The following is a 22,951-nucleotide window of genomic DNA, read 5'->3' on the forward strand; positions in this document are numbered from 1 at the left end:
TTTCTGAAGGCATCATAATCTCAATATATCTAAAATGAATTCATTATCCTTCCCTCTAAATTGTCTTCTTTTTGAAATTTCCTGTTTTTGTCCAAATGTACCACCATCCTTCCCTTGTCTTAAATTCATATTCTTATGCTACCTCAACCCGTATCAATGCCAAGTCTTGTTCTTTCTACCTTCCTAACATTTCTTAAATCTGACTTCTCTTCATTCACAGTTACCGCCTTAGTTCAGATCCTTATCACCTTTCACCTAGATTATTGCAACAGCCTCCTGATTGTTTTTGGTACTATTCTACCTTCTCTTTGATACTCTCTTCTTTCTAGGTTTTCATGATATTACTTCTTAATGGTTCTCTTCTTGCCTGTCAGACTGTTCCATTTTAGTCTTCTTTGCTGATTCTTCATCTAGGTCACAACCACTAACTTTGGGTGTCCCCCAGGAGTTTGACTTGGGCCATCTTCTCTCTATATACTGTTTCACTCAATGATCTCATCAGCTCCCATGGATTCAATTTTCAGATGATTTTAAATCTACTTATCTGGTCTTAAGCTGTCTGCATGCATCTCCAGCTGCCTGTTGAATATCACAAACTTGATGTCTCTTAGAGGGCTTCAACTCAAGATAATTTTACCTATGTAACATCTCTCACATATGCTCCCTTTTCTCCTCTGACACTACCACCCACCTTGGTGCAGGTCCTCATTACCTCAAGCCTGGACTATTGCGGTAGCCTATTGGTTAGTCTCTCTTCCACATGTCTTTTCTCACTTCAGTCCATTCTCCATTTAGCTGTCAAATTGATCTTCCTAAATTGCAGATCTGACCATGTCACACACAGTCCTCTTCCTCATGGCCTCCTTACTCCATAAAATCCAATGGCTCCCTGTCACCTCCTAGATCAAATATAAAATTTTTTATTTGGCATTCAAAATCTTTCATAATTTTGCCCCTTCTACCTTATTCATCCCCTTGTGTTCTGTGATCCAATGACACGGACCTCCTTGCTTCTCCTTGAACAGGACACTCTATCTTCTAATCCTAGGCATTTTTGCTCACTGTCCCCCATGCCTGGAATTCTCTCCCTCTTCATTTCTGCCTCCTGGCTTACATGGCTTCCATCAGTTCTTAGCTGAAATCCCACTTTCTACAAATACCCTTTCCCAATTCCCCTTCATGTTAGTGCTTTCCTGGAGCTGATTATCTCTAATTTATCTTTTATAATATCTTGTCTGTATGTAGTTTTTGGCTTCTTGTATCCCCGACTAGGCTGGTACAGTTCAGTAATTTTCTATTATGTTCATGTATCACAGTTTGTTTAGTGTCCTAAATTGTTTAGTGTTCTAACATTCTCCATTCCATTCATTCCTATTCATATGCTTTTGAACAGGGCTGGAGAAAGTCACAACTGATTTTATCCAGTACAGATACATGTTAAATAATCTCAATTGGGCCCTCACTGAAGCAAGGCAGTTCTTTTATTCCTTCCTAATTGATTCTCCCTCCCACTTACCACAGTGGCTATTCTTAACTTTTTCATCTCTCCCCAAACCTTTCCTGACCCCCACCCTCCTATTTTTGTAGCTAAGAAACTTACCTCACACTTCTTGCAAAAATTGAGGCCCCTTTTCCCCTTTCCCCTATCTGCTGACATCATTCCTGCTGCCTCCAAATACACCCATACCTTACCATTTTGAAAAATACCTTACTTGATTCTACCATCCCAGGTTATTACTGAATGTCATCATCTCTCTTGTCCAAAACAGAACTCATTATCTTTCCCCCTAAACCCTTCCCTCTTCTGACTCCAAGCTATGGTGTTGTCCTCAAGTCCTCTCACACCAATTTTTACTTATTCTCTGGTTGGTCTCCCTTTCAAGTGTCTCCCCATTTTAATCCTTTGTCTACTCAGCTGCCAAAATGATTTTCCCAAAGTGCCAGTCTGATTACACCACTCGCTACTTAGATTCCCTTCCAACTACTGGCTTTCCTGGTTTTCTTGGTTTTCTTCAAGCCTTGGCACAGATTCCACTGTTTTCAGGAGGTCTTTCCCATTCCCCCTCTTGTTAGTGCCTTTCCTCTCGGATGACCTTTAGTTTACCCTATATGTATCTTGTATATATGGAGCTGTTTGCATATTGTTTCCTCGGTTAATACATGAGCTCTTTAACATCAAGTGCCTTGTTTTTGCCTTTCTCTGTATCCCCAGCGTTTAGCACAGTACCTGGCACACAGTAAAAACTTAATAAAAGCTTATTGACTGACTGAGTATGCACTCAGTAAATGTTTGTTGATTGATTTTGTATATTTCTGTTATTAATTTGTAATACCTCTTTCCAAGTAACTTTTCCTCTTATCACTTATTCCTTTTGGTGTTGTGCCATCCTTCCTTTTAACTTATGACCCCCTTGTTCAGCCCTACTCTGAGCTCTGCCCCTTCACTCCCCATTTCTAATTTCTTCTTCACTTCTAGATTATATAAATCAATCAACAAGCACTTATTAAGTGGCTGCTCGTTTCTAGGCATTGTACTGGACCCTGGGGATAAAAATAAATGAAGTGTCATATTTGAATAATAGTAAGAAGGCTAGTCTGCTGGACCGCAAAATATGAAAAAGAGAATGTTGTATGACAAGGTATAGAAGGGTTGGGGTAAGTTTGTTAAGGGTTTTTGAAACCAAACATGAGTTTATATTTCATCCTAAAGGCAATAGGGATCAAAACAAACAAACAAAAGCCTTCTTTTCGGCATTTAAAGCCCTTTACAGCTTGGCCCCAACCTGCCTTTCTAACTTTTTCTCACCCCCTCCATCTCTTTTTGTATTGCTCTGTGAAGCCTTTTTTTTTTTTTTTTTTTTGCTGATGGAGCTCAATTCTGAATGATTTTGCTGGTGTCTCTTGTCTTTATGTCCCAGCAATTTAAAATCCCCCTTCCCAACTGAACCCCATAATTTTCCCCAGTAGATTACCTCCCCTGTCACCCCTGTTCTCTTGCTAATCTTCAATCTGTCACTATCTACTGGTTCCTTCTTTGCCAACTTATTCAGTCTGACAATTCTTGTTAGTTATCATCCTATGTCCCTCTTCCCCTAAACTCTTTGAGAAAGCAATCTGTTATCAGTGCCTCCTAATTCCTTTCTCTTTCTTCTTCTCACCTTCTGAAATCTGGCTTCTGACCTCATCATTATACTGCAGCTTCCCTTTCCAGAGTGACCATTGATCTCTTAATTGCCAAATCTAATGACCTTTTTTCCTCAGTCCTCATCTTCCTTAACTTTTCTGTAGTCTTTGACACTGTTGATTACCTTCTCCTTCTAGATACCTTCTACTCTCTAGGTTTTGGTGACACTACTCTCTCCTGGTTCTCCTATCTATCTGACTGCTCCTTTTCAGTGTCTTTTGCTTGTTCTTCTTCCATGTCATACCTTTTAATTGTTGCTATCCCTTAAGGCTTTCTCCTTAGCCTTTCTCTTTTTACTCTGTTATTCTATCTCAGTGATCTCATCAGCTTCCATGAATTCATTTGTCATCTCCATGTGAAGATGATATTTACCCCTTGCCCCCAAAAGTGTGTATATGTGTATACACACAGAAACCCCCCCCCCCCCCCCGAAAACATGCACACATGCCCAGGTGCTGTTCTGAACTCCATTTGCTCATCTCCAGCTGCCTTATGGACGTCTCAAACTGAATATCTTAGAGACATTTCAAAATCAGCCTGTCCAAAAAAGAACTCATTGTCTTTCCTCCAAAATATTTCTGTTTTCTAAATTTTCTTATCATTATCAGGGACACTACTATCCCAGTTATCCTTTGGTTCATAGTTTGCTTACTTGTCAAGGTGACTTTCCTAAAGCATGAGCCTGACCATATCATCCTTTTGTTTAAGAGGTTCCCATCATTTATTATCTCCAGGATTACATGTAAAGGCCTTGGTTTGGCAGGTGATATTTGTAAGGTGATTTGCAAACCTCAGTGCTGTATATAATTCTGTCATTATTTATCATCATCATTGTCATTATCATCATAATTATTATTACTAGCTTCATTACCTGTCCCATTCCTACCTTTACAGCTTTCGTATACTTCATTCCCTTCCGTGAACTCCGTGATCCAGCTACCTTGGCCCCCATGCAGATTCTGAAAGGTGACAGTCACTCTCCGATCTCCTTGCCTGTCTCCTGTGCTTGACATGGTCAGCTTCTTCCTCTTCACCTCTTTGTTCCCCTGACTTCCTTCAAGAATCAGATCAAATCTCACTTTCTGTGAGAAGGCTTTCCTGTTCTCACCAGCTCCCTTTTTGGCATACCTTAATCTGTGTGTTTGTGTGTGTGTAAACACACACACATATATATATGCACACATATATATTTTATGCATGATATATATTTTCTGTATATATCATATATGAGGCAGCTAAGTGGCATAGTAGACTGTAGGACTTCTAGTCAGAAAGACTTGATTTCAAATCCTGCCTCAGACACTTAATAGCTGTGTGACCCTGGGCAAGCCATTTAACCTGTTTGTGCCTCAGTTTTCTCATTTGTAAAATGGGATAATAATAGTGCCTATCTCACAAAATTGTTGTGAGGATCAAATAATTTATGAATGTAAAGTGCCTTTATGCTGTCTGTCCCCCCATGTTTATAATATTCTCCTTCCTTCCTTTCTGTCTCTTAGTTTCCCTGGCCTACGTCAGTACTTAGCTCAAATTCTACCTTTTGCGTGAAGCTTTTCCAATTATCCTGACTCTGTTGCCCCTCTGTGATTATCTTCCATATGTACTCTATGTATCTATTTACATGTTATCTCTCCTATTAGAATATAAGCTTCTTGAGGAGTGGGACTTTGTTTTTGCCTTTCTTTGTGTCTCTAGCACATAGTACTTTGTTTGTCACATAAGAAGTGAGTCAAAAATGCTTGTTGACTGATTAACTGTTTTAATCTTTATATTTACATCCCCATCACCTAGCACAGTGCCTGGCACGTAGTAGAGGCTTATAAAATGCTTGTTGATTGATTGATTGAGATGCCGAAAAGGGTAACATGCCACTCCTAGGTTAGAATTAGGACCAAGATTTCAGGACTGGTAGGCTGTGTTACTCTATAGGCAGCAGTTGTAGTTTCTCCTTTTCTTTACATGATTCTCTGGCTTTCTTTTTTGTATTTCTCTTCTTGGTTCTTCCCCAGATTTCCTTAGTGGGATGAAGAAAGTGATGTTTCATGAGTGTTGAAGGGATTTGGGAGGAGCTGCCCTCCCTGACTTTCTGATTGCTCATCCATCTTTCCTGGATGTCCTGTTTCCTTCTAATCTATTTTTCTCCTTGGGCAACTTACTGAGCAATGATCTCTGAATAAAAATTTGAAAATCTGTCAGAGCTTTAAGGAGACTTTTTAGTAAAGTATACTAGCCATACAAAATACAGGATAAAATTTCCTAGACATCAATTCAGAAGTATTAGTATTCTGACTTAAAAATGCACCAAAGAGAGGTAGGTCTACACACATTTTACTAGGCTAATATCCTGTTCAATTTCTAAAGCAATATTTGTTAAATTCTCTGTGCTTACTCCCCAGCCATACACAATGAGAAAGTCTATGTTAAACCAAAGAATGGAATGAGGGCATAATGAGATTCTCTTGTTCCTTGTGCTCTGACATATTACCATTGTGACCCAACTCATGTGGGAGACTGAAAAAGATATGATCAAATCTGGGCTAAGAGTGAGCTTATATTGTGCGCAGCTAGAAATTTGTCTAGTTTCATAATAGCTGGTACCTGCAACAGTGCCATTTATTGCTCCTGTAAGCTATTGTTCATTAGCTATTTAATTAGCCATCATATCATCAAGCATTTATTAAGCGTTTACTATTTTTGAAGCACCATGCTAGATGTTGGAGACATAAATAGAATGAATGTTTACCAATAGAATCCTGCGGTGACATTGTGCGATGCAACACAGGCAAACACTGCCAGAAACACCTCAGATTCATTACATATTTCCCCATCTTGATCACATGGTGAACCAGTTCAACTACAGGTCTTCTTCTCTTGAATTCTTTAACTCCTTATTGATCTTACTCTAAGTCATAGTTTTGTATCACTCTCACCATTTTCTGCGTTTGTTCCTATATGTACTGGAGAAAGCTGGAGAAAATCAAGCAACCCTGATGCCTGGGTCCACTGTAAATGTTATGTTACACAATCACAACCTCCTTTCCCCTTTCTTGTCCCCCTGCCACCTCAACAAGGCCATTCTTCTATACTTCCCTAATGAACTCATTATCTCACCACAGTTAGTCTTCTAAACTTTTTTATTTCTCCTCAAAAGTCCCATACATCTACCCTCTTAGTTGATAATATTGCCTCATATTTTACTTAAATAATTGAGGCTGTTCCCTTAGAGATCCCTCTTATCCTATTGTCTTCATCTCACATCACTCAGATACCTTCTGCCACTATATCCTCCTTCAGCCCTGTGCACATAATGAGGTGGCTCTTCTTGTTAAGGCAAACCCTCTATATACACAAGTGATTCAGGTCTATCTTGTCTATAAGATTACCCACTCTCATCCTCATTCTCTCACTTTAAACATTCCTCCTCTACTCACTGCTTCCCTACTACCTGCAAGCTTACCCATGTCTCCCCTTTCCTCAAAAAACTCTTACTTGATCATTCCATCCCTGCTACGGCCCCATTATCAGTCTTGCCTTTTGTCTTCTACAATAGGTGCCTCCATTACTTCGTCTCTACTTAACTGTCTACAATCTGCCCTCTGATCTTGTCATTCAACCAGAATGGCCATCTACAAAGTTACCAGTGTTTTCACAATTGTCAAATCCAGTGTCCTTTCTCAGTCTTCATTCTTCTTACCCTCTCTGTAGTCTTTGCCACTGTCAATCACCTCCTCTTCCTTAATACTCCTTTTCTCTCTAGGGTGTCTTATACTGTTTTGTTCTGAATCTCTTCTTGCCTATCAGAAAACTTCTCACTCTTCTTTTGCATCTTTATCTAGGTCATGCCTGCTACTTGTGGTTACACCACAGGGATCTGTCTTGTACCCTCTTCCTTTTTCCCTTTGTATTATTTGGAGATCTTATCAGCTCCCTTGGATTAAATTGTTATTTCTATGCTGATGATTCTTAAAAATTCTTATCTAACCTTAACCTCTCTGTTCAGTTTCCAGTTTCTCATCTCCAACTGCCTGTTGGACATTCGACCTGGACATGCAATAAACATTTTAACTCATTATGCCCAAAACTGAACTCTTTTCCCTCAAATCCTCTCGTCTTCTTAACTTCCCTCTTACTGTTGAAGATACTATGTGTCTTGTCCCCCAGGCTCACAAACTAGGATTTGTCCTCAACTCTCTTAACCTCCCATATCCAGTCTGTTGCTCAGGCTGGACAGTTTTACCTTTGTAACTTCTCTCAAATATGCCTCTTCTGACCTCTGATACTAACATCACTGGTATAGGCCATCATCACCTCATGCCTAGACCGTTATTTTTTTTTTTTTTTGAGCACATGAAACTGCAGATTTATTATGTACAACTTGCTATTCCTTTTAAGTATATTATAAAGTTATCATGTAACTTTATTTTCTTTTTTTCCCCCTTTTTTATCCCCTTCCTCAACTCCCTACCCCCCCCGATGGCTACTGTTAGATGCAAATACCTGTATATATGTAAAATCATTCTATACATATTTCTGTTTATGAATTCTTTCATAAGAATTCACTTTATATAGTGTCTTCCTTCATAAGTCCTTTGTAGTTAATTTGGGTATATTTAATAGTCAAAATGACTTAGTCATTCAGAGTTCTTAAAACAATATTGCTGTTACTATGTACAATGTTCTCTTGGTTCTGCTCATTTTGCTCTCCATTATTTCATGCCAATCTATTCATATTTTTCTAAAATCAATGAGCCCATTATTTCTTATAGGACAGTAGTATTCCATCTCTAGCATATACCACAACTTGTTTAGCCATTCCCCAGTTGATGGGCATTCCTATAATTTTCAGTTCTTTGCCACCACTAAGAACATATAAATTCTTTCCTTTTTTCCCTAATCATCTTTGGAAATAGACCTAGTAGTGTTATTGTTGGGTTATAAAGCGTATAGGCAGTTTAATAACTCTTTGGGGATTATTCCATATTGGATGGATCAGTTCACAGTTCCACCAAAAATGAATTAGTGTCCCAGTTTTTCCACATCCCTTCCATCATTTGTTACTTTCCCCTTCAATCATTTTAGCCGATCTGATAGATGTAAAATATCTCAAAATATCTCAAGAAATTTTCATTTCTCTAATTAATAATGATTTAGAGTGGGTTTTTTTTATATAAGTATAAATTGTTTTGATTTCTTCATTGGAAAATTGCCTGTTCATATCCTTTGACCATTTATCAATTTGGGAATGACTCATTCTTACAGATTTGACAAAAATCTTTAAATATTTGAGAAATGAAGCCTTTATCTGAGAATCTGTATATACAATTTTTATCCCCAATATTATGCTTTCCTTCAGATCTTGGCTGCATTTGTTTTATTTGTACAGAAACTTTTTAATTTAATGTAATTGAAAGTATCCATTTTTACTAACTTTGCTGTCTACCTCTTGTTTATTCACAAATAGGTAATTGATAGGTAATACGTTCCATGTTCTTCAAATTTTCTTGTAATCCCTCTCGTTATATCTAGGTCACGTATCCTTTTTGACCTTCTCTTGGTAAATGGTGTAAGACTTTGGTCTATGCCTAATTTCTGCCATACTGTTTTCCAATTTTCCCAATTTTTTCTAACCAAATAATGAATTCTTATCCCCAAAACTTAAATCTTTATACTTATCAAATACAAGGTTACAGTATTTATTTGCTGTTGTAAATTGTATTTCTACTCTATATCAGTGATCTACCTTTCTATTTCTTAGACAGTGCCACATAGTTTTGATAATTACTACCTTATAATATAGTTTATGATCTGGTACTCCTAAACCTTCTTCCTTTATATATTTTCATTATTTCCTTTGATATTCTTTACTTTTTCTTCTTCTAAATGAAATCAGTAAAATAAATTTTTGGTAATTTAATTGGGATGGCATTGAATATATAAATTAGTTTATGTAAAGTTGTCATTTTTGTTATACTGGCCCTGCTTTCACATGAACAATTAATATTTCTCTAGTTATTTAAATCTGATTGCATTTGTGTAAAACTTTTTTACAGTTTTGTTCATATAGTTCCTGTGTTTATTTTGGCAGTTGTGCTCCCAGGTATTTTATACTGTCTAGAGTTATTGTTATATGTGCCTAGACTGTTACAGTAGTCTGTTGGTTAGTCTTCATCACATAAATCTCTCCCCACTTCATTTCATCCTCCACTAAGCTGTGCAATCTTCTTAAAGTACAACTGTTACCATATCAATACTTCCCCTTCCCCCCCATACACTCCAGTGGCTCCCTGTTATCTCTAGGATCAAATGTAAAATCCTCTGTTTGGTAATCAAACTCCTTCATAACTTCTTCCTTCCATCTTTCTTATCTTTTTATATCTTACCCTCCTCAATGTCCCCACATACTCTGTCATTCAGTGACATTAGTATCCTAGGCAACTAGATGGCCCAGTGGATAGAGCACTGTGTCTGGAGCCAGAAAACCCTGAGTTCAAATCTGGCCTCTTACACTTGCTTTGTGACCCAAAGCAAGTCATTTAACCTTTTCCTCAAGTGTAAAATGGGGATAATAATAGCACTTATATTTTGCTATGAGAATCAAATGAGATAATACTTGTAAAGTACAAAAAATGCTTGTTCCCTTTCCCCTTCCTGGCTGTTCCTCAAAAAAGATACTCTTCAGAATCTGGTTGTTCTAAATTGTGGTATGTAAATGTGATGGAATACTGTTGTTCCATAAGAAATGATGAGCAGGCGAACTTCAGAAAATCCTGGAAAGACTGAATAAATTGATTCTGAGTGAAGTGAGCAGAACCGGGAGAATATTGTACATAGTAACAACAACAGTGTGCAATGATCACCTGTGACAGACTTAGCTCTTCTCAGTAATGCAAGGATATAAGACATCTCCTAAAGGCTCATAATGGAAAATACTTTTCACATCTAGAAAAAGAACTATGGAGTCTGAATGCAGATCAAAGCATACTATTTGCTCTCTCTCTCTTTTTTTGTTCTTTCTCGTAGTTTTTCCGATTGGTTCTAATTCTTTTTTACAACATGACTAATGTGAAAATAGATTTAATATGGATGTATATGTATAGCCTGTATCAGATTGCATGCTGTCTTGGGGAGGGAGGAGGTTAAGGAGGGGAGAAAGGAGGGAGGGAGGAGAAAATTTAGAACTCAAAATCTTATAGAAGTGAATGTTGAAAACTAAAAATAAATAAAGTTTTAAAAATAATAATAACAGAAAGAATCTGAATGTTCTTATTAGCTGTTCCTCATTCCTAGAATCCTCTCCCTCATCATCTTTGCCTTCTGTCTCACTTGAAGTCTCAGCTAAAATACTACCTTCTATAGAAACCTTAACACTAGCACCTTCCCTATATTGATTTCCAACTTATCCTTTGTGTGTGTGTGTATGTGTGTATATATGCATGTATACATATACATATATACACATATGCATACATACATACATACAATTTATTTTTATGTAGTTCTTTGCATGTTATTTCTCCTTGAGATCAGAAACTGTATTTTGCCTTTCTTTGTATCCCCAGTGCTTAGCACAGAGCCTGGCACATAATAAGTGTTTAATAGATGTTTATTGACTGTTGAGTAAAATAAATGCGTGACTCAAGGTCATACTGAAAGGTAGGGTGGCAGCTTTCCTTATCTCTTCTCACTCAAATCATAATTATTTTCATCATAGAGCATTGCTGCCACGTTCTCTTACAAATTATCCCCTTGGTACTGCTGTCAGAAACTAGACAAAAAATGTTATAGAGGCAGTATTAAAATTCAGGTTTACCTTTCTGGATATTACATATGTGCTCAGTGTTTTATACTCATGCCTAGTTAAATCGTCATTTTCAAATATTGAGCTGCTGAATGTTTTCATGTAGATAGAAATTAATTTTTCTTCCATGTATTTTTGAGTAACACAAGGACATAAATGACTGTAAGTAGAAAAGAGAGGAAGTATGGCATGCTATAGAAGATCCTATTTCATGAACATTTTTTTTCTTTTGTGTTCATTTTCAATGATTTGCTATCCTTTTTTTCCAATCCTTTCTTTCCAGCATTGTCAATGAAGCAGGAGCATCAATCTACAGTGTTAGTCCTGAAGCTAACAAAGAGATGCCAGGCTTAGACCCTAATTTGAGAAGTGCCGGTAAGAAAACACTGTTAGCCATTATAGTAAAAGTAAAGTTTGTGCTTTAAAAAAAAATCTTATATGAAAATTGCCAACTAAGTTTTTAAGAGCTTCTGCAAGGACAAAAGATAGTGCCACCAAAACATACAGAGGGGGAGAATTGTCATCAAATTTGTCGATGTTACAAAACAAGTCTTTATGAATGAAAAGATTGATAACCACTGCTTTAGACCTTTTATTTAGAAGGAGAATACACTTTCAAATAGATTATTTTCACAAGATCTGTTATATAAAAAACTGAGTAATTAGACTTAGAGTAGACATTTTTCAAGTGGAGTGTGTTAGAGAATAAAACTGATTTTTCACAAATATTGATAAAGGTTGTCATACAGAATTTCACATGTGGAAAGTAGTGTGGTCATTTTGAAACTCTTGGTGATTTTATTGCATGGGGCTTCCCTTAATGATAATAATGTCATAATACCTTACATAAAAGGCATGTGCCAGAGAGCTGGCCTCAGAGTCATGAATACCTGAATTCAGATCCTGTCCCTGATATTTATTGGCTTTGACTTTGTGACCCTGGACAAGTCACTTAACTATTCACTTCCATACGCAACTCTCTAAGACTGAAAGCTGCAGAGCCAATCCTCATGTACAGTGGTAGTTGCACCAATGGGGGGAAAATCCTCTTCAAACCAATCAAATTTATGTAAAATAGCTCTTTCTGATGAGCTTAAAATATTAACAGTGCTCTTAGATTTAACAAATTCATATAGGGTGCTATAAGAGATATAAAGTACTTATTTACCTGTATGTATATATTAGTTTTCAGTTCACTGCTAAACTTTTAAAAACTTCTTTAAAACAGACTCAGTATATTCCTTGTATTATACCTCTTCCATCTTGTCAGTTTTTACTATTAACACTTCATTCATCATCTATTTTTGTGTCAGGCCCCTGGGGGTAACAAAGATGCATGACATCATTCTGTGGATGTTTTTTAAATGTTTATTATGTGGAAGACATGGTCCTTGCCATGAAAGGATGTTTAAATCTAGCAGCAGAGATTAAGTGTGATGTACTATGGAAGATTCTATCAGGAAGAAGTTATATCTGGTTAAGATGATCAATGATGGTTTCTTCCACAAAGTAGGAATTTAATAAATGCTTATTGAGTGATTGATTTGTGAAAAAAATGACATCTGAGTTGGGCCTTAAAGGGTGGAATGGTTTTTAATAGGTGCAGCTGGAAGGGGAGTGCATTCAAGATAAAGGGGAGATCAGGAGCAAAAGAACAGAGGTGGGAAACAGTAGAGTAAATTTGGGGAGTAGTAGGTTGTTCAGTTTGGCTGGCATTCATGTGTGATGAGGAAGTAATGGTAGCTGAAGGAAGGATTATACTGAAAGCCTTTCTTCCTTTTATCCTTGTCTTCTATGTTGCTTGGAAGTCTAACTTGGTAAACATTACCACTCACGTGAATTGGTCCAGTAACCCAAATAGAAAGGCAGAAGGAATAAGGGTAGTGTGACTTCTAGGTTCTATGTCATAGGAAATCCTTAGTTTCCTTTTTTAAATTTTTTAACAAATAATATAGGGTAGATGGAGGACTATGAAATCTTTCCTTTGGTTCTTTTCCAATTATTTTTGCGAGCCTACTATCCCTGGAAAATTCATCTAAGTGGCACCTGGTTCTATCATAGTTGAGACCTGTGATACTCAGGGGCATAGCAGTACATCTCAAGTATGAGAAATGGTAAGCTATGGGATGGGAGTTAGATTGAGGAGCAGTCATTTGAAAAGGAGCAAGCTACAGTGGCAGATGTACTGGACTGTAAATGGCTTTCTCCCATATTTGAAGTCTTTGCTTAAGTGTCTTGATGTAGCTCAAGTTGAACAGACTTTCCACTCTTGTTAATAAGTTCTGGTTTAATTTAAATGATTTGCTTCTATGTCTTTTCCCCTGCAATTTCTCCTATCTGGAATATCCTCTTCTCTTTTCTCTATATGGAGATTCTGTCCAACCTTAAAGATCCACAAATTTCCTCAACAAAACCTCCTGGGATCCCCATTGTCTATTTTGGACACTTCAGTACTACCTGTATGCCACTTTATTATACTCTCTTGTATCTGTGCAAGTCTTAGCTCCTGTACTAAAGGGCAAGGCCTTGAGAACAGAGACTGTATTGTAATGCCTAAAATCTAGAATGGCAAAACAAAAGCCTCATTTTGCATATGAAAGTATAGTGGCACAGGATGAGGAGGGTGAAAGAATGGAAAGAAATAAGCATTTATATAGTACTTACTATATGCCAGAAGGCAGCTAGATGGCACAGTGGATAGAGTGCCAGGCTTGGAGTCAGGGAGACTCATCTTTGTGAATTCACATCTGACCTCAGACACTTACTAGCTGTATGACCCTGGGCAAATCACTTAACTCTGTTTGCCTCAGTTTCCTTTTCTGTAAAATGACTTGGAGAAGGAAATGGCAAATCACTCCAGTATCTTTGCCAAGAAAATCCCAATAGAGTCCAAAGTGTCAGACATGACTGAAATGACAAAACAACAACAAATGTGTCGGGCTAAGTACTTTTACATATATTATCTCATTTGATCATTTGATCCTCACAACAACCCTATGAAGTAGGTGCTATTCTTATCCCCTTTGTACTGTTGGGGAAAGTGAGACAAACATAGGTTAAAAGACTTGCCCAAGGTTACACAGATAGTCTCAGGGGATGGATTTGAATTCAGTTCTTCCTGACTTCAGGCCCAGCACTCTATCCACTGCTCCATCACCTATCTCAGAGATGAAGTGATTTGCCTATGATTACACAGCTAGTGAGTGTCAGAACAGGTCCTGGAACCTAGGGTTTTCTCAATCCAGTTTACCTTCAACTACACCACCCTCCATCTTTGTATCTCACTAGAATTGACTAGCATAGTGTCTTCCATAAAGTCGGTGGTCAAATACTTGTTTAAGCATATGTGCTTTTCCACATAGATATATTTAGTTCTATATACATTCACTCCACAAGTACAACATGGTGCAGTTGAAAGTACACTGGACTTAGAAGATTCTGTGTTCTGCTTCCAGCTGTGACACTAACTAGCTGTATGATTTTGGGCAAATGATTCCATGTTTCTGGGCCTTAGGAGATTCTTACATATACAAGATGTCCCTAATGTCTTAGTGCAGTCTTAAGCTTTTAGTAACTTCAAAAGTATAAATGTTATAAACTTAAAAAATAAATCATTTGATAGTTTATTTATAATTTTATACTTAGTTTTGTGGATTTTTTTTTATTTTAACAAGATGGGAAACCCTGTCATTATGCATATTTGGCAATTTCTAGAAGATACTCTCAGACAAGTGGATTGATACAGGAGATCCATTTGCTTAGCTATCTTGATTACTTAGTCTTTATACATTTAACTTTTTCTTGTGGGTCCGCGTCAGAATTTTTGTGTATCCTCCAAAACTTCATTTTTTGGGATTATTTTAACACTAGGATTATAAATTCAATCCTTTCAGTCACAGAGTGGCAACTGATGAAAGTTTTTACAAAGTTTGAAAATCTTTTAGAACATTATATAGTGTAACACAATATTTATATTTAATTTTAGTAGGAAATTTGTCAATATTTTAAAAATTTAAATCATCAGCCTTTTTTTTTGTGGGGCAGGGGCAAATTTGTAGTGGCCATTCCAAAAGTCTTAGTTTGGTCTTACTGTTATTAAAGCTTCAGACAGCATTAAGATTTCTCGATCACCCTATATATATCACCTCCTCAGGTACATAATAATTAGGTACAGAGTTTTGGGAATGTTTTCATCCAGCATCACATATTTTTTTCTTACATTTTCTTGTCTGAACTTCATTTTCAAAAACATCTTTAAAACTAGGTATCCAATGAATACATATCTTCCCTTAAGTCACATTGCTTCTCATCACATTTTAGAAGTGATAAACATTGCTAGCACAGAGTCTCTGTGCAAACCATTTTCTTGAAATTGTAAATGAAATCTAGAATAACAGTTTTGTAAAACAACATTATTGAATGTGCCCTGGAATGTTCTGCTGATAAAATTCTGAACAGGCTTTTGAAATAGTAATATCCCTTGTTCTAGGCAGTTACAAGGTCAGTATTCTTTGTGGCTCTTGCCAAACTGTGTCTTGGTCTTCCGAGCTATTTAGTGCTGTGTTATTTCATTTTATCCACATATAAGACATGTTTTATTTATTGCTGTTATCTATAAAAAGTAGCCTATTGTTTTATAAATACAAAGTCACAGGTAATAATAATGACAACAGTAAATGCATGAGGTGGTGATGGACCTGTGATTTATTCTTTTGACTTCTAAAAATATGGACAAGATTTGCATGAACAATTCTCATTTTGAACAAATGGGGGAAAACAGCTTCTTTGATTAATTAGCTTCATATAATAAAACCTGGGCATTACAGATGAGTTGCAGCCATTTTTGTCAGGCTTTAATGAGAAAAATTTTTCCCAACTTGCCTGCTGTTTCAGTCAGACAACAGAATTTTATTTTATAAGAATTATAGTTCTGACAGTTTGGGTAATAAATAAGAACTCCATTAAGACTTCTGCAGGAAGAAAGAATTTTCGTAAAAATCACATTATTTTGTTTGTACAGTTGGCTAGCATAAAGATTTTTTTTTTAACGGTCTTCTGAGCCCAGGTACCTTATTCTCATTTTCTAATATGCTTATAAAAGTGAGTTTTTAAAACAAGAATTTTACAGCTTGCTAAAATTTTTAGAACCAGTGCTGCTTCTGCTCAGTTCCTTAAAATAAGTTACATAATTTAATTCCATCAAGGAAGATATATTATAATTCAAAATTATATCACAAATCCTGACCTAAAGAGAAAGAAACTTAATCAGAAGTCTACTGTATATTTTACTGTATTTTTTTTTTTAAGAAAGTGAATTTCAAGTCAACAGGATAACTTTTAGACTCTGGAAACTTAATTATTGATCATAGAATAAAATTATAGCACATCCATATGGGAATTACTTAATTTTGAGTATATTAGAAGAATAAGTTTCATGGGTTACTTTTTTAAGTGTTAGAAATTTATACTTCTTAACAGGAGTTGATATTGTATTAAAGATGAGAGTTATGCATGTGTTTTTATTTTAACAGAATATTTATAAATTCAACAAGTAATTTTTCAAATATTTTATAATTTAATATGAATGAGTATAATATCTCTAGACAGTGTTTAATCCATATAAGATAACTCCATATGTGAAAATGAATTAATCATAAATTGGTAGTTTAGCACCTACTATCTCAGTTACCCAGTTCTTCAACATTGGCATCATCCTCAACTTGACACCTCATATCCAAATCCATTGCCAAATCTTATCATTTCTACCTTCACAGCATCTGCCCTGTATGTCCTTGTTCTCTCTACTCAATTAGCCACAACCATAGTTCAGATCCTCATTACCTCAAAGCTCACTATGGCAGTAATCTAATAGTTATCTCCCTGCCTCAAATCTCTTTCTTTTGGTTCATAGTTTGCTTACTTGTCAAGGTGACTTTCCTAAAGCATGAGCCTGACCATATCATCCTTTTGTTTAAGAGGTTCCCATCACTTATTACCTCCAGGATTACATGTAAAGGCCTTGGTTTGGCAGGTAATATTTGTAAGGTGATTTGCAAACCTCAGTACTCTATATAATTCTGTCATTATTTATCATCATCATTGTCATTATCATCATAATTATTATTACTAGCTTCATTACCTGTCCCATTCCTACCTTTACAGCTGGAATTTGGCGATAATATTCCTGGGAATTTTCTTTTGGGGATCTCTTTCAGGAGGCGATCATTGGATTCTTTCAATTTTTATTTTACCATCTGGTTCTAGAATATCAAGGAGGTTTTCCTTGATAATTTCTTGAAAGATGATGTCTAGGCTCTTTTTTTTTGATCATGGCTTTCAGGTAGTTCAGTAATTTTAAAATTATCTCTCCTGGATCTATTTTCCAGGTTACTTGTTTTTCCAATGAGAAATTTCACATTTTCTTCTATTTTTTTCATTCTTTTGGTTTTGTTTTATTGCTTCTTGATTTCTCATAGAGTTGTTAGCTTCCATTTGCTCCATTTTAATTTTTAAGCAGATATTTTCTTCAATGAGCTTTTGGGCCTCCTTTTCCATTTGACCAATTCTGCTTTTTAAGACATTCTTCTCCTCATTGGCTTTTGGACTTCTTTTGCCATTTGGGCTAGTCTAATTTTTAAGGTGTTATTTTCTTCAGTATTTTTTTGGGTCTCCTTTTGCAAGCTGTTGACTCGTTTTTCGTGATTTTCTTGGCATTGCACTCATTTCTCTTCCCAGTTTTTCCTCTACTTCTCTCACTTGCTTTTCAAAATCCTTTTTGTGCTCTTCCATGGCCTGAGACCAATTCATATTTTTCTTGGAGGCTTTGGATGTAGGAGATTTGACTTTGTTGTCTTCTTCTGATTGTATGTTTTGATTTTCCTTGTCACCAAAGTAAGATTCTGTAATTTGAATTTTTTTCCATTGTTTGCTCTTTTTCCTAGCCAATTATTACTTGACTTTTTAACTCTTTGTTAAGGTAAAGGTCTGCTTTCAGTGTGGACAGTGTAATGTCCCAAGTTTCAGGGATTTTGTGCAGCTGGTTTTAGAGATATTTCTACGGACCTGTAAGTTTTCATTTCTTCCAAGGTGGTATGATCTAAGGAGAGGTGTTTACTCCTCTCTTGGCCTGTGCTTTGGTCGGTGAGTGATCACAAGCTTCTTTTCTGCCTTGGAACTGTGAGGAGGATTCCCTCTCCACCACTGCCACAAGCTCTGCTATGCCAGTGCTCCTCCTTGCCCCAGACGTCTGAGATTCTCCCTGCAGTTGGGTTGCCAATTTCATAGAATCTTAGATTTGAAAGGGAATTACAAAGTCACCTATTCCAGATGTGTCAATCTTGCCTCTTAGCTGTTTGAGCCCTGAAAAACTGAATGAGATTAAAACGTAATTGGGAAATGTTTAACAAAATAAATTAAAGCACATTACTATATAGATAATGTTAATTTTTGGTTTTCTAAGTCAATATGCAGCCTGCTGGAATCTGTTTCAGTTTGAGTTTGGCACCACTGATCTAGTTTAGCACATGCCTAAATAGGACTTCCTCCTTTATAGTGTCTCTGACCTGTAATCTTTAGCCTTTCTTTGACCTTCAATGAAGGGAAATCTGTCATTTCCCTAGACAGTCCCATTGTACTTTTGGAGAGCTCTAGTTGTTAAGAATTTTTTGAGACTTCAAATCTGTTGCTCTGTAATATCTACCCATTTCTCTTAGTTCTGGCCATTGTGACCAGCACATCCTTTTAGGTAATTGAAGGTAGTTGTCATATCCCTCAAATTCTTCTTTTCTCCATATTAAACAGTCTGAGTTCTTTAATCATTGTATGGCTTGATCTCCTGCACTTTTACTATTCTGGTCTTTTTTTTTTTTGGATACATTTGTTTATCAGTGTCAGTGTCCTTCCTAAATTTTGATGCTGAGGACAATCAGTCAGAAAACATTTATTAAGGGCCTACTATGTGCCAGGCACTATGTTAAGTACTGGGTACAGAGAAAGAAGCAAAAACCAATCTTTTCCCTCAAGGGGCTCACAATCTAATGGAGGAGACAGCAAACAATCCTAGGTACGAACAAGCTATATATAGGAGAATTAGGAAATAATTAAGAGAGGAGGGCACTGGAATTAAGAGGGGTTGGGAAAGGCTTCCTGTGTAAGATGGTATTTTAGCTGGGATTTAAAGGAAGCTAGGAGGCAGAGATGAGAAAGGAGAGCATAATAGGTTGGGGGAAAGCCAGAGAAAATGCCCAAAGCTGAGAGATGGAATATTTTGTTTGTGGAAGAGCCGGTAAGTCAGTGTCACTAGATCAAAGAGTATAAAGTAGGGAGTAAAATTCAAGAAGATGGAAAAGTAGCAGGGTTTGGGGTGGGAATTGGTACTAGGTTATGAGGGATATGATCATGCTTGTGCTAGGGAGCCGTTGGAGATTTTGAATAGAGGTGTGATATGGTTGGACTTGTACTTTAGGAAAATCACTTTGGTGGCTAGATGGAGCCTGTCTGCCATTCTGCTTATGCAGCCTAAGATTCCATTCACCTTATTGCTACCTTTTTACACCGTTCATTTATAGCTTGCTACATCTTTTTCATAGAAACTGTTTTTATTTACCTGTCTTTATCCTGTGTCTATTTAGTTGATTTTTAAAAATGTAAGTGTAGACCTTTATGTTTATTCCTATTCAGAGCAATCATTTTGCTATAACATGTAGCGGATATTCTTCAACATAATGTCCTTTCGAGAATTTCAGGATTTTTCAAACTGAAAAATGCAAACTCATTAAATAAAATATAAAACCTCTCTAATTTAGATTTCAGAGAGAATTTTATATAGGCCTTTGAATCTTTCACATTGTCTTCATACTCAGAGAAGGGTTTTCTGTTTATGGGAAATAATCTTACCTTGGTTTCCATGTGGGTAAAAATTGAACATTTGTATTTCTTTACATATAGCTTAATAATTATTAGTGTTATTGCAGCTTTTAAAAAACATGAATAGCATATGTTTCAGAGGACATCAAACATATCCATGGCAATGCAATCTCTTATTATAAGTGTGATTATTGGAGAGCATTTCTCCTGTATTATGTAGTACATTCAATGAATAACCTTTTGTTATTTTGAAAAGAAAGTAATATGTGAGAGCCTCCTTTGAGAAGGCAAAAGGCGGATCAGATGACATCATGGTATGGCTTAGAAGCCTGCCCTGCAAGCTGCGGTTCTTGGGGTATGATAAAAGTAAATAATAAGGAATTTGAAAATCTTGTGTGACCAACTAGTCAGGTTCACTACAGATTTTATCTCTGATGATTTGATGACAAATCATTGACTACGCAATCTCTGATAACCAATTTCTTTTTGGTGGCTTGTGTTCCTACATAGTTGAGATAGTGATATGAGGGGAGTACCAATACACATAACGTTTTCTTTGTTAATTGGTCGTCTTTACTATATTAATGCTGACCTTCTTTAATCTTATGAACAAGCTAGGTGAGCCTAACATTTTCATTTGCTTGAAGATTATGGGCCACTTATGTATAGTGATAATAGTAATATCTAGCCTTTATATAGCTCTCATTGTGTACCAGACGTTATGCCAATTGTTATACAGATATTATCTCGTATGCTCACAACAACCTTATGAGGTAGGTACTATTATTACCCTTATTTTACAGATAAGGAAACTGAGGCAAACAGATTACATGACTTGCCTAGGATCATTTAGCTAGTAAGTATCTAAGGTCAGATTTGAATTCAGGTCGTCTTAAGTCCAGGTTCAGTGCTCTATCATACACTGGGCCACCTAGCTTTCTCTAGTATTCTCTGCTAACTGTGCCACCTGGAACAAAGATAAATTGCTTTGTATTGGCAGAAGTCCTATTTCTCCATCTATTTAACTAACCTTACATATGCATTTCCATTGTTAATATGGAGACAATACTATAGAAGGCAGAGAAATTAACAAATATTATTACCTCTTTGACCTTGGGCAAGTTACTTAACCTGTGTCTGCCTCAATTTCCTCACCTGTAAAATGGGAATCATGACAACACTTACTTCCAAAGGTTGTTGTGAGGATCAAATGTGATCATATCTGTATAACCCTTTTAAACCTTAAAGGGAAATCTGAAGTTAATTATATGGGGAAATTTCCTGAATATAAATTTTGTCCTTCCACAGACATGGCATTGGTATTGCATGAATGGCTTCACTTCTCGATCCTTCTTGGGTGGTCTGTTCTGCCACTGACATGGGCCCTTGCTCCTTAGCTCCAGGTCCTGCTTGGTGTTGTGTTGTGCTTTGAGGGTTTCTCCCTCCCAGGCAGGAGATGACAATCAAGGGAAAGAAATAAATCCTTTCTTTCTCTAGTCAGCTGGTAGAAGTGCAAGGGGGGTGGGATTGGGAAGGATATAACTCTAGTGCTGAGGTAGGGACCAATTCTTTTTTTCTTTTTTCTTTTTTTTTTAACTTTTGAGCATATTTCACTTGATATTGTTAATTTAACCTTTTTGTTGAAAAAAATATTGTGAAATTCAGTATTTCAGTAAATCCGTAAGGTCACTAATAAGTGCTTTTTGTCTACTGATGGGTTGCAACCTGACTGCTTTCTTATACTAAGCAGCTTTGGTCCAGGTCTTCCTATAAATTCTCTGTAGGGTATCTCAATGATGTGCCAAAAAACTTTTTTCCATTCTTTTTATGTTACAAAAACACTAAATCAACATGTGCTTTGTCCATCAATTATCCTTTGCTCTCACCCTAGGACTAACTCATTTGTTTAACTGATCATATATGTATTTTTTTTTATAATATCCTTTATATCACTTCTGCAGGATGCCCCATTATATGTGTTTCAGCATCTTTACTTACACTCGGCATGTCTCCATTGCCCAATGGTGAGCCCAGTGCCATTTCCACTTAGAGAGACTGTGCTGCTATATTGCCAAAGTGGTAGCCCTCTACTACCCCACAGAGTGAAAAGAATTTATTTTTTAAAGTGCCAGTAACTCTTTTCTGTCCTTCACCTGTTTGTTGTCCTCCTTCCAGTTTCATCCTTATGAGCACTTTTGGTAACTTTGCTTATTTGGGTCTCTAGCCAACTTTTCTTTAAACTAGTTTCTCCCTACACTGTTTCTTACTGTTTTATGAGATAATACTGTTCATTTAAACATCTTTCTTCATAAAATTTTGCTGATGATTTTTATTCTAAACTGGCATATCTCTGCACTTTGCTGATAGGTCAAATGTTTGCTAACTATAGTTTTTTATCTCATTTGACCTCATCATTATGATAGTTGATTCACATCAATTAACCTTCTGTATGGAATACTATTAACAGTGTTGATGTCCTTTCTTTCATCTATTTCCCATTGTTTTATTCTCAACAACTCATTTAAATAGGTCTTGTTGAAGTTTTAATTGTTTGCCTTATCTGTTTTTTCATCTTTGTTCCTCTAGCTTTATTTTCATTTTGATATTTGCTTTAACAAATGAATGATCTGACTGTCCCCAGGTAGCTCCCATGTCAATAGCAAGTCATTTTCTGTCCATCATGAAAATACTGAGTTTCATTTTTTGTGATGTTATTTGGTTCTTGCTGTGCCAAGGCCTCTTGACTCTTTTTTTTTTTTTCCCTTTGGCTTTTTGGTGAGGCAATTGGGGTTAAGTGACTTGCCCGAGGTCACACAGCTAGTAAGTATTAAGTGTCTGAGGCTGGATTTGAACTCAGGTCCTCCTGACTCCAAGGCCAGAGCTCTATTCACTGCGCCACCTAGCTGCCTCTTGACTCTTTCTTGAAAGGAAAAATTCATGATGGATACATGTAAGGCTTCTATGCCACCTATAAATCTTTGTCTTCTCTGTCCCTGTCCTTGAACCATGTTTTCTAACGTATGTTTTGCCATCCTCACCTATGTTAACTTTTGCATTTAAATCACAAACACTTTAGTCTGTGTTTTTGGTTGTTTAGGTAGGAG

General features: G+C 36.5%; 1 protein-coding gene across 4 annotated transcripts in view; it reads left to right on the top strand.

Moving 5' to 3' along the window:
• The window catches only part of SRBD1 (S1 RNA binding domain 1), a 320,284-nt gene that overhangs the window by 156,037 nt on the left and 141,296 nt on the right, over positions 1-22,951 (top strand). For all 4 annotated transcript variants that reach the window (XM_027865580.1, XM_027865578.1, XM_027865581.1 and 1 more), the window contains one exon: positions 11,266-11,357. In XM_027865580.1, the coding sequence (XP_027721381.1) occupies positions 11,266-11,357 (92 nt within the window). The remainder of the gene's footprint in view (positions 1-11,265; positions 11,358-22,951) is intronic.

This window comes from Vombatus ursinus, unplaced genomic scaffold, assembly GCF_900497805.2.
Source record: "Vombatus ursinus unplaced genomic scaffold, bare-nosed wombat genome assembly UNPS02014778.1, whole genome shotgun sequence".
NCBI classification, from domain to species: domain Eukaryota; kingdom Metazoa; phylum Chordata; class Mammalia; order Diprotodontia; family Vombatidae; genus Vombatus; species Vombatus ursinus.